This window comes from Lichenostomus cassidix, chromosome 4 (assembly GCF_008360975.1).
Source record: "Lichenostomus cassidix isolate B80296 chromosome 4, HeHo_3.0, whole genome shotgun sequence".
Lineage (NCBI taxonomy): Eukaryota > Metazoa > Chordata > Aves > Passeriformes > Meliphagidae > Lichenostomus > Lichenostomus cassidix.
The window spans coordinates 46,116,620-46,133,961 of NC_139484.1; the positions used below are offsets into that span (position 1 = coordinate 46,116,620).

At 39.8% G+C, this 17,342-nt stretch overlaps 2 protein-coding genes across 5 annotated transcripts in view; one reads left to right on the forward strand and one right to left on the reverse strand.

Moving 5' to 3' along the window:
- CORIN (corin, serine peptidase) overlaps positions 1-9,997 on the forward strand; it is a 119,116-nt gene extending 109,119 nt beyond the window's left edge. For all 4 annotated transcript variants that reach the window (XM_085059026.1, XM_085059027.1, XM_085059028.1 and 1 more), the window contains 4 exons: positions 1,378-1,552; positions 4,348-4,619; positions 6,250-6,383; positions 6,833-9,997. In XM_085059026.1, coding sequence (XP_084915152.1) covers positions 1,378-1,552; positions 4,348-4,619; positions 6,250-6,383; positions 6,833-7,015 — 764 coding nt within the window. In that variant the 3' untranslated portion in view covers positions 7,016-9,997. The remainder of the gene's footprint in view (positions 1-1,377; positions 1,553-4,347; positions 4,620-6,249; positions 6,384-6,832) is intronic.
- A 3,071-nt stretch (positions 9,998-13,068) lies between these two features.
- ATP10D (ATPase phospholipid transporting 10D (putative)) overlaps positions 13,069-17,342 on the reverse strand; it is a 37,603-nt gene continuing 33,329 nt past the window's right edge. The window contains exons 22-23 of the mRNA XM_085059025.1: positions 16,829-17,013; positions 13,069-14,854 (exon numbers count right to left, since the gene is read on the reverse strand). Coding sequence (XP_084915151.1) covers positions 14,497-14,854; positions 16,829-17,013 — 543 coding nt within the window. The 3' untranslated portion in view covers positions 13,069-14,496. The remainder of the gene's footprint in view (positions 14,855-16,828; positions 17,014-17,342) is intronic.

Consider the following 17,342-nt stretch of genomic DNA (forward strand, 5'->3'; position numbering starts at 1 on the left):
GAAACATCCAGTTTTGCACTGTGTTTCTTTTTCGCTACTCTCCTCAGTTTAATCAGTGTTTCTTATATTTTGACTAGGATGCTGTGCATTGAGGTAGCTCATTCCTGATACCACAAAAAGAATTTTGTCAGCCATCAGGTTCCAAAAATTATTTTGATAAAACTCCCCGCTGAAAATACTGTTAATCACCAGAGTGGTTAGCAGACTATCTGCCTGGGATTTGAAGCTGTGATCTGTACAATTGTTAAGTTCAAGGGAACAGAAGAACCTGAAATAGAAAGTTATGGACCAAGTCTGTTGGCACAGCAGGTTGTGCAATTTTAGGTGGTTTGAAAATGCAGAAATCCTTCATCTGTGATGAAACTGTGTTCTACAGACAAGGACAGCTTTGCTGAAGAACACTTGAACTAAGAATTAGCTTGACTCAGGGCACCGTAATTACAAGACAGCACCTAAATTTGGGAAACTAATCAAAACTTTTGCTACTGATCAAAAAAAGAAAAAAGCTCAAAGGAGATTGTTGAAGGTGTTTTCTTCTGATGTATGTTGCTTTAAGTACACTGAAAATCCCTTACTCTATGAAGTGGACACGGTAAGAATTATTAGTTACAAATAACCATTACTCCAATTTATTTCTTCACCACTAAATTCTCAGATACTTGCAATAGAAGCATATCCTCCCTTGAGATGCAGATTGCAGAAACTGGTGGTGTTTATTTGTTCTCTAAATCTGACTGAGTATAAACAGGATAAAGGCTGGCATCTTTCAAATCCAGGCTCTAAAGTGACACAAAAAGGAAGGATTATTTCAGAATAATAACTGGCTGGTGAGAATCTGGTGTAATTTCTCGTGCAAGTGGCTTGTAAAGTGTAATGGGCAAAGTACTAGAATATCTTCAGATCTTTAAATACTCTCCCTTAGTAATTTCTACAGGCAAAGCAAGTTTGCTGCTGTGTAGCTGAGTAAATGGCATGACATTAACCTCACATCTGACTTAAGAAAAACCTTACTGTTGAGCAGATTTTCCAGAAGCAAATCTTCTGGACAGTACAAAGTAGGCCAAACATGTTGCCAGCTGTTAGAGACATAAACCCAGGAAACCACCTGAGCGAAAGGAAGTCAGGATCCCAGACATAGCTTGGTTAATATTTCAGGCTGATCCAGCTGAGATTAATAGCCAGAAGGCAAATCTTTTGATACAAAGGAGGGCTAAAACTGGCTCAGTGTGTTTGCTACTGATGTGTGGTTGGTGATTGCCTCATTTACTGTATTGTTCAGTGTAGCTTCATGACTGTTCACACCATTCCGTGCCCAGTTTTCCCGCAGAAGGTGCTGCTGTGCCTCTGTGTGACGAGTGCTGCTCTCTGTTCCCGCAGACTGCGGCCGCCGTCCCGCTGCCCGCATGAGCAAGAGGATCCTGGGCGGCAGGACCAGCCGGCCGGGCCGATGGCCATGGCAGTGCTCCCTGCAGAGCGAGCCCAGCGGACACATCTGCGGCTGCGTTCTCATCGCCAGGAGATGGGTCCTGACGGTAGCACACTGCTTCGAAGGGTGAGAGGGCTCCAACGTTTTGCTGCTCATATGAGCTTGCATGTGTGAATTTTATGGTCTGTGATTTTTGGTGCTTCCTCCTTTACCAAGCGCTGGGGGTAGGAGAAAACCTTTGCAGAACGGCCGATCACAGACACCTGGTTTTAGGATACTAAAAAAGAAAGTAAAGAGTACAAACCAGCATCAGCTTAGGTTTTCACATGTTTTATTATTCCTTGCTGGCATCTCTGCTGATGAAATCTCCATAAAGATGCCCTGACTTTCAGCAGGAAACAGGAAAAGGAAGAAGACCAAAAACTAATTCTGTAGTTCTCATACAACTGCCATAGGTTTCAAAAAACATCCCCTGTCCCAGGGTAGAAAAGACAGTGAAAAAATGCTGTGGCCACCAGTAAAAAGCAAAACTGACTATTTACTCACAGTGCAAATGACGTATTGAAGTCACTGCCTTTTCTTTTTATACAATCCACACTTTTATTAGGATTGCAATCATTAACAAGTCAGTACTAACAACTGCTTAGTGCCTCGTGGTATCAGAGGCCGTGGTGGAGGCAGTCTGGAGTGCAAAGGATGTTTACTTGTCTTAGGAATTGTTTTGATCATTGACAACTTTATGGTGCTAACCAGTATTTCTTTTTGATGAACCACAGATTTTAGAGGGAGGTTTATTACCTCCTTTTGTTTTGTCCTGTACCAAAGTTTTTAAATTTGGCTTATAAAGAAAATTTAAACAAGTGTTTTCTGCTGTAGTTAGCAAGTATTTCTCTGGCACATGGTTGCTTAATCCTGCTTCAAACTGGTGCTTGCTCATTGGAAATTATTTTAGACTACACTAAACACCTTCCTTTGTGTTCAAGGCAGCAGAGATTCTATGTTAAGCAAGATGCTCTTGAACTGATATTTCTTTATAATGGTCGTCATTCCCCTTCTCAGTAAAAATTTTTTTACTTCTGAAACACTGAGTTCTTTGGTGTTTGTCCTTCTAAACTAACAATGTGCTAAACCTGTATACTACAAACAAGAATACTGCATTTTATCTTGGGTCCAGAAGGAATTTCTCTTCTTTCTCCATGTATTTCTAAATATACTGCTGGAATATTTCCTATCCTTTAGAAGAACACTTTCTGGTGATCTAAAATAAAGGGTGGGAGAGGGGTTGATCCTTCAGCAATATTGGACAGCTAATGAATTCCCTGGATAAGAGATTTCTCTCATTAGTGAAAGATAAGCAAAGCAGCTGTCATGTTGTAAAGTAAAAACTCTCCCAGTTTTGTTAAATGCAGAAAAAGTACCACTACATTTTGGAGCTCTTCATTTACTCCTAATATAGAGCTACATAATATCCCTGTGAGCTCAGACTATAGCTTGTTAAAAATTTATTTTACATTTGTATTCTAAAGACCTTAAAGTACTAAGACATTCTGGTCTAATAATTGATTGAGAAGTTACATGAACTTTTTTCTTTTCTGCTTTTCTGAATACACTTGGGGGTATGATTTCAGAAATGTGAAATCTTGAAATTCTTCGTTTATAAGAAGCTTTTTGTAAACTTAATATATCATCGGCAAGACCATTCTTGATGTAACAAAATATTTTTTATATAAGGTATTGAAAAATTTCCCAAACCAACCAGAAAAGACAGCATTAAGTGGTTTTAAAGTGCTCTGGTCCTTCATACAAAATGCTCCATTTTGTGAAACTCATGTGAACTTTGGAATACAAAACATGAGAACCATATAACAATAATGCAGTATTAATACAAATAGCCATCAATACTTGTAGAAGGCATAAATAGAAAGGGCTGCATGAAACATTATGTCCTTTGCTAGTTTTATTATTACAATTCCCAGACTTGTTAAGATAGTTTTGAAATGCATTACATTAAAGCATTCAAGACATTAAGGATTTTTTCTTAACTGTAGGACAATGCATTCTGGCTGTGACCACTCATTTCTCTAGACAATGTTTTTTTTACAATGGTCATAATCACCATAGAATATGAATATTTGCAGCACTTAATCCCTGTAACTTCATGGAACAGCTCACAAATTCATCATGGTTGTAAAATGATCATTGTAGGCTGAAATGTCAGAATTTTCATCCAACTCTTAAGATAGAAGTATCCTTGATTTAACAACCAAATCTCTTTACGAATTACAATCCTGTTGAATAGAATGAAAAAGCTGAAATTTTGCATGCTTAGATTTACACTGCTTTGAATAAGCTTCAGTCCTGTCAAAGGTGCTTAGATTCATGGAAACGTCTTTCAGCAGTTGTGAAAAATGGCAACTTGTTGGAGGGCTTTTAGAATCACAGACTAATTAGAAACCCACAAACCTGCAACTTATCCTGTGACCAGTTCGGATCAAGAGATTACACCCTTGAAGCCTTTCATAAAATCTTATGTTTTTGTCTTGTATCTCAACAGACAACAGTTCAGTGTTCCCCCTTGTATCATATGTATCATTGCTTTGTGGTGTGTTTACCAAAAGAGTCTTAAACAATTTAAAGAGTCAAAGTAACCTTTGCTCTTAGGCCTGGAAAGTATACTTGGCACAGATTAAATGCTGAATAAATAAAGGATTTTTCCCATGGCTATCATAAAATATTTAATTTACATAATATAATTGCTTCTTTGAGATTCCTTAGGGATTTCAGCAAGACTTAACTGCTGGCAGCAGCAGACTACTGAACAATATTCTCACCCCAGTGACGCTTAAAAGAAAGATCTTGACTGAAATGTCACTTCTTTTTTTGTTTGTTTGTTTGTTTGTTTGTTTTGGGTTTTGACAAAGGAGAGAAAACGCAGCTGTCTGGAAGGTAGTGTTTGGGATTAGCAATCTTGATCATCCATCAGGTTTCATGCAGACCCGACTAGTGAGGACCATCATCCTCCACCCACGCTACAACAGAGCAGTTGTGGACTATGATATCAGCATCGTGGAACTGGATGAGGATATCAATGAGACCAGCTATGTGAGACCTGTCTGCTTGCCCACCAAGGGCCAGCTGGTTCAGCCAGACACCTACTGCTACATCACAGGCTGGGGACACATGGGCAACAAAAGTAAGATGAGTATTTCTGGGGCTCATGAAAAACTTGTGAAGCTTATACTGAGTTAATCAAATAAGTGATCCTGCAGCAAACTTTTATCCATTTATACTATTGCTGCATCTTAGTAAATACCAGGGAAGTGTAACTACTCTTGAAGGGCTCAAGCTGTGACTAGAGCCTAGCTTTTTCAAAGAAGCAGCCTCCATTTATGCTCCTTGATACTTAGTTACTTTCTTATTTAACACTCTGGCTTGATTTTTAAAAATGTTGAAGATCTGGAAACTTCTATCAGAAAGTCACCTGAAGTAGTTATGATTTTACCCATCTAAGTTGCATTCAGAATGGTATTGCAAAGGTATCGTGTCATCAGTGTGGGAGAAACACTCAGTGAAAGCTGGAGACACTGGAATCATTGGCATACAAGCTGAGTGAACAGGGTCATGAATCAGCACTCTGTGCCACCCTTTGTACTTGTGACACAATTTATTCCATAATCAAAAGTGTTTCTCTATCTCTGAACAGAACATTAGTGTGTTTTCTTCTTTTGGGGCTACCACAATCCTTGGGTCCCATGACAAGAATTGTTGCATTGTGTAAATCTTTGTTCAGGCAAAATGACTCTGCATGAATGGTATTAGCCAAATTAGCCTGGGCACAAGACTTTTAGTGCACTAGCCATTGTGTTTCTCCCTTTGCTATTATTATAGTAATTACTAGGGATGGCTTTTTTGTACATTGGATATGGAAATTTTCCTTTCTGTATTGCTTCAGGTAGAACTTCAGCTGTAGTGGCCAGGTCAGATGTGGTAAAAATCAAATTGCCCACATGAGGGGTAAGCTGTTTACTAGCAGCTCTACATCTATATGATGTCAGGAAAAAACCTACAGAATGCTTTTGCAGCACTGGTAAATGGAAAATGGTTCTTTGTTCTCTAATGTGGTCAATGTTGATTTTAAAGTTTTTATGCTAGGAAGCATCAAAAAACACTGTGCTACATAACATTTAGTACTGCATACCCTAGGCTGAACAACTGATCAGAATTTGAGCTCAGTCAGCTCTTTAGACTAGGAAGAAGTCTTTATTGTCTCTTGAACATATTACAGTAATTTCGTAAGGTTTGAATTCTGATTCCCTGGTACATTCTGTAAGTCAAATTTACCCAAACATAATCCAAATGGCTGTGATTATTACCAAGTCTTACCGTGAGAGGCACCAAGAAACAGGGAGATCCTGCCCCGGAACGGTGAATCAAACCTCTCTTCCACTTCCCTCACATGACTGTTTTCCAGCCACTACTGCCCCCATCTTAAAAGTCACACACTGCATCATGTCAAGGTGCCAGTGCTCAATAAACAACAAATGTCACATCAATTTCCATGTGCTTAGTCCTTCTGCAGCATGCAACACGTAATGTTTCTGGCTCAGAAGCACGGCAGTCATAAATACTGTGCTGCAGCAGTGCAAATACCCACTGGCTTTCATCTTGGCTTTGTGCTAAAGGGAGGATCTTCTTTCCTTACATTTAATACATATATAGAGAGCAATATTTATAATTTATCCTAATGGAAATGTTTGTCGTATGTCAAAGAGTCATAATAGGTAAGTATTTGTGTGTAGTTAACACTTAATTCTGTTTTTCAGTGCCGTTCAAGCTTCAAGAAGGAGAGGTTCGTATCATTTCCTTAGAACAATGCCAGTCATATTTTGACATGAAAATCATCACCAGCAGGATGCTATGTGCTGGCTACGAATCTGGCACTGTGGACTCTTGCATGGTAGGCTTCTCTCTAAGGAGAAACAGCCAAAATTGCTTTTAGAAATCAAAGTACTGCGATGTTTTTAGGTCTAGCATACTTTATCCATTCTAGGAATGACAACTGTCTATTTACATACTTTAAAGCAACTTTTATTAATATTATTATTGTTAATATTGGTGTAAACAACTTACCTTCACGATAATGAAATGCTGGTTGAAGACTCTAAGGCTTATCTATATTAGTTTACCATTTAATTTGTATGAGCCTTTTGCAGGTAATTTTTTGTACAAATGTAATGGGTAATAAATACTGGTAATACTATGTGTGGCTACACAGTTCAGCAGAGGAGCTGGTTTTTACAGCTGAGTTATTTGCTAAAGGCAAATGGCTGTAGGAACTGTGATACAGCTTTAACCATGAGTGCTGGCCATGTGTGTAATAGACTGTTTTTAACTTTGCTGTTGCAGGGTGACAGTGGAGGACCGCTTGTGTGCGAGCATACTGCAGGGCGCTGGACTTTGTTTGGTTTAACATCTTGGGGCTCTGTCTGCTTTTCCAAGGTTTTGGGACCTGGAGTTTACAGTAATGTGTCACATTTTATTGACTGGATTGAAAGACAAATATACATCCACACCTTTCTGCTAAACTAACTCCAGATGGTAAGAATCGTGCTGACAGACAGAAGAAAAAAATAATCAGCACTTCAATACTGAAGCTTTTGCAGTCCAAAAAAGGAGCTTCAAGTTCTATCTGTTCTTGTGGAGCTATGGAATATGCAGTGTATGTTACTGGTAAACCCTCTGCTCATGAATATACTTTGGGGTAAAATTAATAACCCTTTTGACTTTTCTTTTAACTGCGTTGTGGTGCTATGCCAAACACCGCAAAAAGCTTAAAAGAAAAGAACCACTTTCTGCCTTTCAGCTATTAAAACTAAGCAGTAGCACAGACTAGAAAAACCTTTTTAAATAACCTATTTTAATACTACTCAATTAGTAGCACATGCGTTTTCACTCACTTCTTGTGATGAAGAAGGAATTTTGTGCATTAAAATGGCATTGCAGGACATAATTTCACAAGAACGCCTCTCGACAGGGCCACACCACAGGGCTGGAGGGTGTGGAAGAGGTAGAGGGGTTTGTACATCCATGTGGCACAGGACACATCAAAGCACATGTGCAGGACTCCAAAGGTGTGTAGCCATGTGCTCCTGGTGTGCCTGAACTAATGCATTTTGTCCCTCAGGATGGCTAATTTGCATGGGCATAACCCTGTACTGCCCTGACTCCACAGCTTCTGTTCCCAGAGCCAGTTGGGCATCTCTGCAGGGTGATGGAGGAACCAGTGGGCCAACAGACCCATAACTACCACTGGAGGCACCTGAGACCAAAACGTTATTGTTCAGACTCTTCAGATAGCTTCTGCCACTTCATTTTCTGAAGCTTCCAACGTCCTAATGTGTCTAGGAAACACCCATGTCTCAGCAGCACTACACTGATCGGTGCATTTATCAAACCTGTGCCCCACTGGCTTTCTTCCTGTCTTTGTAAACTGTGTTCAGCATTCAAAGCATGTACTGACCATCTCCAGCCCTCTAAAAACATAAGAGGGATAGCAATACCACTGCAGTAGTTTCCCCCCCTAGAGTCAACTAGTTTGGACAGCTTGTGAGAGATGGAAAATGCAGATTTAAAATGCAAAAGATGCAGTATGGGCACTGTCCCAAATATTGGGAAACTGGATAATTTTTATAGGTTTCTTCTCATACCTTGCATATAAAGTTTTATTTTTATTAGCAAGATAACATGTGGAAAAAGAAAAAAGCAGAAGGAAAATCTGAGTGATAGAAGGCTTGGGATTCAAGCTTCAGTTCAAATGAGTATTAAAAATATGGGAAGCAAAGTACAACAGCTTTACCAGCAAAGGCTCAAAGAGCCCAGCTCATGGCTTTCTAGCCAGATGTGGAATGCTCTGTGCAGTGGTAAGAGACGAAGCCTTAACTCCAAGAGAGTCTGGCTGAAAAAGATTATGATGGAGCTTGGCACCTTTTTATGGTGCTAGAGGGGAAGTGTGTCTTATCAATGGCTGTAGGTGATGTCCTGCACAGCTTTCAGCTTTTGGGAGGCAAGAATAGGACAAGTCATGAATCTAAGGATTACAGGATAAATTCCACTGGGGAACGATGCATTTAAAATTTGCGTTTTCAATGCTGTGCCTAGTGCCCTGTAATCCAGCCTAAGGCACACAGATACCCTCTCTGCTACCTCTGGCATGGCCCCATGGCCCCCACAACATGGCAGGGCCTTGTCAATAGCATGACTGCCATTTGTGGAAACATGCATTACAAGACCTAACACATGGACATTTCAGGTACTGTTAATCATGTTGCAACTCATCTACATAGATCTATTGCTTTAACAAAGGTTTATCTCTGTCTCCATATCTTCTCCTTTAACATCACTAACATTAGAACACTAGTCATACTAGAGTGCACTGCAGACATTAATATTAATACTCATTATTTATGTTACGGATTCTGAAACTGTTTAAGTGATTATTGAATCACTGTTTCATGCCCAGAAAGAAAACTCTTTGAGGCTTTGCTAGGTTTGATTGTTGCATATTTTTTATTTTTAATATCTTAAGGATTTTTTGTTTTGCTATAACACTTAAATATTCTTCTTCCCCCAGCTATAAATAAGAGAAAGCAGCTGTGACCATGTTTTTCTAGTGCAAGTAGATTACAGCTGAACCAGGTTATTGATGCCATGGCCTCAAGGATATGGAGGCTGGAACTCTGAGTCCTCACTTCAGCTTTCCTTTGGAGCTGGGATCTGTGTGGCTGTAGGGCAGAACAGCTCTGAGTCCTGGAGCAGGTCATCAAGAGTTCCCTGAGGAGAAGGTGGCCCAGTGGCTGCTAGAGCCAGCTGGCTGGTGTCAGACAGGTTACGGCCAGGTCTGTTTTCCAAAGAGGTGCTGTTGCAGAATGAACAGCCCAGCCTGACTTCTCTCCACCAGATGCAGTGGGGATAGCAGCTTTGAATTTTGTGAAGAATTGGAGTACATCTAACCATTCATGTAGATACTAGCATTACCAAATGATAACATGTAATTAATTACACATTTTAATTAAGTGGATTTGGCCTACCACCAGTTTCCAAGCAATCTGTCCCCGGAAATGAGGGAGAGTCCTGCTTAAACATGTGGTCCAGCCCCATTGTGTATGGGATCAGTCTGAAGAAATTACAGGCTGAACCCCATCCCAAATGGCTTTAGAAGGGTGCACTTGGATCTTATCCTTTCCCACAACTGTGTCTGACACAACATTCCATGTAAAGAGGAAATTTGTAATTTTATAAATGTATTTTTATACTGCTTTTTTATGTGTGCACATGAAATAGGCAAACATGCTCCTTCTTCCACTGTATCAAGCCTTTCCCCATGTAATGACATAATGGCTGTGATGACAATTATGCTGTTTGTCTCACAGGCACAGACTCATTGTAAAGTAACATTTGTCGGTTTTGCTTCTACCACAGCTGTATCTCCAAATGGCAGCAATGCCACACAGTCAAGCCAATGCATTTCTTTCTAGTTGTACTAATAAAAAATTACAATCATTTTCCAAATAACTTCTCTGTTGAAAATGTGTTTTAATCTTTAGAGAGACTAAATGATAATACAGAGGTGTTAAGTTACAACTTCAGCAATAATGCCTAAAAATAGCCTTCAAAAGTCATTTCAGAACCCTTAGGTGGCTTTTTTAGCAGCCATGTTAGCACTGCAATACTTGTGGAGATTCTGGCATTTCTACTGCTGTACAACTTTTAGTTTCTTTTGTGTGCGTGATTCCAATACAGATATTACCGTGAATACTGCTGCCAACAACTACTCTGGACTGAGAAATCTGAAAAACTAAAGCTGCAATCAAATCTGCAGTCTGAACACATTTTGTTCTATGGCTTTGCTCTGGAATAGAACTAGTTTTAAATAACAAATCTCTTTTTTTGTACACAGAATTTCAACAACATGTACACATGTTGAAATTAAAATAATGAGCACATAGAAACTTAAAACAGTTAAAATTTACCTTTCCACTGCAGTAAGGAAGCCAGGACCATGAGGGCAAGAGTAACACAACCAAAATAAAACAGGAACAAATAATGCACCACTCACACTGAAATCCACCTATGGGAACATTGATAATACAATCACATTGAGAACTTGCCCATAAGCCTTGGCAGAGCCAGGGCTGGTGGGAGCAGTGGGTGCTCTGTGTTAGCTGGTCCTCAGCCTTGTGCTGCAGCCAGTGGGGCAGTGGGAAAAACACAGCTTGGGCTAAACATCAGCTCAAACTGTGCCCCAGGAACAGACCAAAGCTCACTGTGCTGCCAAAGCACTTACTCAGTAAAGGCTGTAGCTGACTGCCACCTGTAAATGTTTTGCACAGGTGCAGCTTCTGTGAAAGAAAATTTTTTAAAACATTTTTTCCTGTAAATCAAATATTGCACATCAGAAACAGAGTTAAGGCTGTTCTAGGTATAGCTACAAAGTTTGGGGCAGTTCAAGGTGTTTGTTTTTGTTTATTTTAAAATTACAGAAGTGTAAATGCTGTGCTTCCCTTCATGACATGTGGAAGGCACCTGTAAGATGCTCTTAAAAAGCTTATTTTCAAAATGGAAGTCAGGTCATGCTGTGCCTAAGTACAGGAGTGCAGAAGCAAGCAGGGGATTGTGACATTTTCAGTGCTAAAAAAAATAACAATGGGAACACTGAACTGTTGAGAAGCGCAGGGAGAGCAATTTGTTTCCACCCTTTATTTGGCACTACTTAAGGCCAATTAATATTTCGAAGCTTTTATTGAAGACCCACTACCCTCATCTTTGCTTCAGTAAAAGCAAGTAATCACAGCAAGCACCCTCAGGTATTTCTTCTGTTTGTCCACCACTAAAAAACCCCCCAAACCACTGCATCAAAAAAACTAACAATCAAACAAAACAAAACAAAACAAAAAAAAACAACCCCCAAAGCAAGTTTTGCCCAACAGATAATTTGGATTATCACCCAGAATTTTATCACTGCTTGTCGAACTTCTCTAATAGAACACAACTTATAGAGGACAATTTTAAGCAACATTCACCATCAGTATGCAATACAAAAAATAAAAAAATGTGTTATTTTGCACCACTTCAAGTGGTACAAAAGCATTTACAATCTCAGCAGAGAAGAACAGTGTCCTGAAAGCCTCACCACACTAAGCTGTGAGTAATGGAGTGACCAGCCTTACAAACAGTCACATAATAGCAATTTCAGCATTCCAGAGGCATCATGCATCTGGTCTCAGGTCTAACAGATGATTCCCACTCACGTTTCTTCATGTAGTTATTTTGATGACATTGCTTAGTCAGAAGGTTTTGGAAGATCTTACTCTGAATAATTTCAGCTTTTGTATGAAAAAAATGCAAACTCCTGACACTAAATTATCACCTACCTGTCAAATCTGCTGGTAGGTTCTGCTTCTGCAGCAGAGGCATCAAGAGGGCAGGTCACAGGCTGGTGTTGTCCCCAGACTCCTGTTCACAGTGACAGAAGACAGAGCTGAGCTCTGCACTCCCTCAGGTCACTGGAAATTCCAGAGCTCCTCCATGGAAGTTCAACCTACCTCAGTCATTGAGTTACAGACTTGTAAAACATGGACCAATCTCCTTTCAGTGGCAGCAAGTGAAGAGAGGCCATGAATTTAAAGATTACAATAAACATTCGGGTCAGACAATAGAAACAAAAACAACACTTGACTTTGAGGACAGGAAAGCACTGCCTGTTTCTCTGGAGCTCTTTACAACAGGACAACATCTGCTACAAGGAAGGACAAAGGCAGAGCTGAGCCTGCCTTGGGGCTGTGGAGCAGAGTCAATGATTTCACTGCATCCCAGTAATTCTCTTCCTCTATGATTCTATGACCAGCTTGTCTCCCTGCACAACCTGCTGTTTTGCATCTTCTCAGACACCTTGCAGCTCCCATTTCTTGTACAGAAAGTTGAGATGTGTCACTGGGGACACCTGGAGTGCACACAAGGTGCCCCCACTGCAAGAAGGATGTCACAGACAAACATCTGAAAATGTAACTCAAGCCAACATACCTGATGTGATCTCTTAGATTTTTAATGTCTGCCATCACTTCAAAGGTCCCCACTAACTTTATGTCAGAACTTACCAAAAAACTTACCAAAGAACTTACCATTTTGTCATATGTTGAACTGAATTTAAAAAAGGAAAAAAAAGTATAAAGAAGAAAAAAAAAAAGAAAAGAAAAAAAAAAAAAGGCTGTCATCACTTTCTCCTTCCACTACTTTTCTTCTACAGGCTAAACAAAAAGTGTATTTTTCTCTTTTTCTCCTCACTAACACCAGTGATAGAGTCAGCCCTAATTGCATTCTACCTTTTGATCACAGAACTGTTTTAAACATTTGGTAACGTGGTGACCAGCATTTGAATGAACTCAGCATGCCCTCAATATCTGCCCTGTGCAGCAGCAGCTGTCCAAACCTCACAGCATTTGTTTAAATTCTTTCACAGACCTTAAAAGTTGTGGAATATGTAATGTTTGTCATTGATGTGGAAAGCTCATGGTTCAATTAAAAAGCAGAGCCCTTGCCCCAAACGTGCTTTAAAATAAACTTACAAATCTTTGCAATTTGAAAGCAAAAACTTTTAGAAAGTAACATAACCAAAAAATGGGCTTAATACTAATAATTCATTAGCACCTACAGTTTGAGGAAACTGTGTATTTCAACAGGTGCTAGTGAATACAAACAGATTTCTCAGGTTCCTATCTAAATTGTCCATGTAACTTTTTGGGAAGGGAAGTAAAAAGGAGGCAATATTTTAGAGAGTCTGGAATCTAGAAGTTTCCATATGCACCTCAGCCACTTTTTGTGCTGTGCATGAGCAGTGGGAAACTGGCAGAGGGCAGGGCTCATCTGTCTTGGAGACAGATGAGCAACAGGACTCAAATGTGGGGCATGCAATGCACTGTACGTTCTTTTGAGCAGCATAAGAGACACTTAAGCTGATTATTATAAAAACCTGGAGGAATGTAAAAACACCTGAGAGTGAAGAAGAGTGATATTATCAGCTAGAAGCTGCTATTTGTAAGAGAAGACTTGAAGACAGACAGGAGGTCCTCACTGCTGCTGGCAAACAATTTTGCAGTACAGGAATGAGGTAGTTTAGAGAAATGACAGACAGCCAACATCTGAATTGAGTGACAAGCAAAAGAAGTGCATTTGGTGGCAGATAACATGAAATGCCACATGGAGTCAAAATGGAGGGAAGCAGCACAAGGATGAACTATCCTGGAAAACAAGAGGCCGCACTAGGATCTGCTTCACACAAAGTGAAAAGGAAGGTGATGGAGACACATTACATGTGTCTCATCTGGGCTTCTCTCCTGATGGTTAAAATGGTGTTTGTGCATCAGAGAGATGGCCCATCCAATAGCCTGGTGAACAAACTGGACCATAGTGGTTATATGCATTACTGTCTACACACACTACAAGGAAGTCTTGAAACAAGCCAACCAGTAACACAACATCCCAGCCCTGTTGCTTACATCATACTTCAGCAACTGGTGAATCCCAAGGAATGCCAGGCTTCTAGGGCAGCAGTGTAAGGGAGCAGGCTCACTTACCTGAACTGAATTCTACAAATCCACATTCATGCAGTGTCCTGGCCTTAACACCACGAGGTGTTATGCAAGGTTGCATACAAAAAATAAGCAGCATGCAAAGTCTACTGTATGAAGAAATATAAAATCAATCCAGACATAGAGACCTTGAATGTCTTAATAAATTATTAAAAAGTTTAATAAACAAAAAAGCTTTTAAGGAAATGTGTGCATCATCTACCTTGGCTGAAGAAAACAAAACCACAGCATAGTATAAATCAGCAGTAACTACTCTTGTGTTTAACCAGTTAGCATTCCAACTCTGTAAAATACAGTAAAGCATCTTCTTCACACAAAACAGAACTCAAAACTGCTTTGTGTCCTAGAGATACAGCACTGCTACCCTTTTCAGAAGCTCAAACAGAGACTTTGGCACATGAATTATTACCACCAAATGTAACTGTATTAGTTTCCCTTGATAAATTCAGTCTTTTCAGAGTTCAAGCCATTTGTACTCCCAGACTCATCCTGAATGTCTGGTAAGAAGGAGGTGTCCTCTACTAACCCATTTCTTGAACAGGTCTGAAAAGGTGTTTTAGATGTTGGCAAAACACTGTCAGTGCTTTCTTCCCGTGATACAACACCTGCAGCTGAGCTGGAAGGCACAGAAGTAGGTTGGAGCTCCACTCTATCATTCACACTGCACTCATCTTTCACTCTCTTAATTGCTTCCCTCCGCTCCTTGGGGGTCAGTCTGTCAAGGTACTTGGCTCTCAACACCGGAGATGGAAATAATGTTCCTTGGAGAACTCTTATCAAGTATCTACAAAAATAAACACAGTTACAAATAAGCTGTTTAGAATAAAACTCAAAAAACCTCCTTTTGTTTCCAGTGACTTAAAGGAAACCAAACACCATTCAAGTAACCCTGAAGCTGAAACCTAGTTCCTGGACTGGAACTAGATGATCTTTAAGGTCTCTTCCAATCCAATCCATCCTATGATTCTATCATATTAGAACTGACTTAACTGGCAACTTAGGTAGGGTTTAATCATAGATTTTTGCAGTGAATTTTCAGCCAACAGGGCATCCCATGTCTGTTCCTCTGTAAGAGAACTGCTCCTTAAAACCTCCAGTGAAAGCCTCAGTCTCACTCACTCCCTCATGCTAGAAGCTGCAGAGGACCCCTTGGCTTCACAATGCCCCTGAGTGGGAGCTTTTCAGCACCACAAAAAGGATCAAATCAGAAATACGCATGGAGAAAAACATACATGGGACAGCAGTAGTTTCGTTAGCCACAAAGGCTATAAAACTTCTGAGATACTGACACAGGGAGAGTACATATGACTTAAAGAATTTCACTGGTAAGTCTAAATACTTTGCCTTTAATTCACCATGAAAACCACTGTCTTCTTCAAAATTGAACAGCCTTGCATTGAAGTAGTCACCAAGCTGAAACCTTTATCCTACCCTGGCTCTCTACAGCCCTACCAGAACAGCCTTTATCTGTTTATTTGTCATGTAAGGGAGATTTACTGTATGTGAAAGAAAAGGTTCTACTGTCACCACCTGAACCAAGCTGAGAGCAGGGTTGGAAAGAGAAGAGGCCACGTGTTTCTTGCTCCTCACGGTTTGTCATCCTGCTGAAGTGTGAACCAAAGCCATCAGACAGATCTGTCATGATCCCCAGTGAGTGCAGCAAAACTCTTGATTACATGCTCAAGACACAGACCAGACCTTCCCAAAGGGGACTTAATACTTGGTGGCCACTGCAGGCACCTACAGCATGTCAGTTTTCCTGCTGGCAGGACTGATAACTTATGTAGCCAGTACTGCAGCCCTTGATCCAGAAAGTGTGCTCAGATTGTGTCTTATGATATAAAATTACATCAGGTGAGGAGGAAGCAGCACTTATTCTTGACACTTCTCAGTATCTGTGCAATTCAATGTCAAGTCTCATTCTTTTTGAAATAAGAGGGAAAGGAAGAGACTTAACACATAAGACTGAATAATTAGTACTGAAGGCACTTCACTAGTAGGCTGCAGACTTATGTTCATGCTCAGCCAGTGAAAGGAAGATTGCTGGGGCTACTGAAGAAAGCTAAACAGAGAGTTTGATGAAGTCTCACTGGTTTTCACATTATTTGTTTTGCTCTGTTGGCTTGCTAAGGTGTCTCCCTGATCAGCATGCTGGAGCCTGGGACCTCCATCCAACACTACTGCCTTTCCAGGGTGAATGTTCATTATTGAACATCCATTATTGAATGTTCATTATTGAACTTGAACTTCCTCTGTGAGACAAAAAAAAATCAAAACCCCTTGTAATCTAGTCAGCATGTTTCCACAAAGAAGCCTGTACATTCTTCATTCTAAATACTCATGACATAAATTTCAAACAGAAAATCGTTTCACAAATAAACACATACTAAGCTCAGTGCTTCTTTATCTATACATAGTACATGTCCAACTTTGGTCACTAATTTAACTTATATGTATGTAAATTATGAACTCTGTGGTTACAAAAATTACTGTTTCTTTACCCTCCAATGACAATGTTTAATATTATATAAATCACAAAAGAATTTTTTTATTACTGAAATTTAATTTACTTGGAGAACTAAATGGCACTAAAAAGTTGTCCTCACATAGCTTGGACTGGTAGAGTAATGAAATTTTCATTTTTATTGGGGGATGGTAGGGGGAAATGACCTCTAGCCAGATATTTGTAACACCACTGACTCACAGAAAACTAATTTTGATAACAGCAGCAATCTGCAATTATAAAACAGAAATATACCTGGGTAGCAGAGCAACACAAGTAGTCAGGAGGCAAATTAAGTAAAATACTGGGTCTGTCATGTGCTTTTCCATGATCCAGTAAAAATCTGATTGTAGGCTGTGTTTGCAGGTTACTCCAAAAGCCAGAGTGAATATAAAGTAAAGCAGGATGCTGCCAACTATAACTACTGTATGTATCCAAGTCTGTAATTCAGAAAAGGAAAGAAGTAAGATTTAAGCTGCAAAACAGAAAGACCTGTTACATCGGGATGTGCATGAACATGCACACTTTTCCTCCAAGGGCAGCTGTTGAATGTAACAGAGGATAAATCTGTCCAGATAATATTCCTAATTTCACACAAAACCATGCAGAAGCAACAGAGCCTTCTGTCTACAGTACATAGGTATTCCAGACATTTGATTTTTTAAAATTCTCATAAATTCATAGCTTTTTATTCTTTTGTGAAAGACATTTGCCTCACATTACTACCTCATCCAGTGGGAGAAAAGAAAGCTTTCTCAAGCAAATGGAG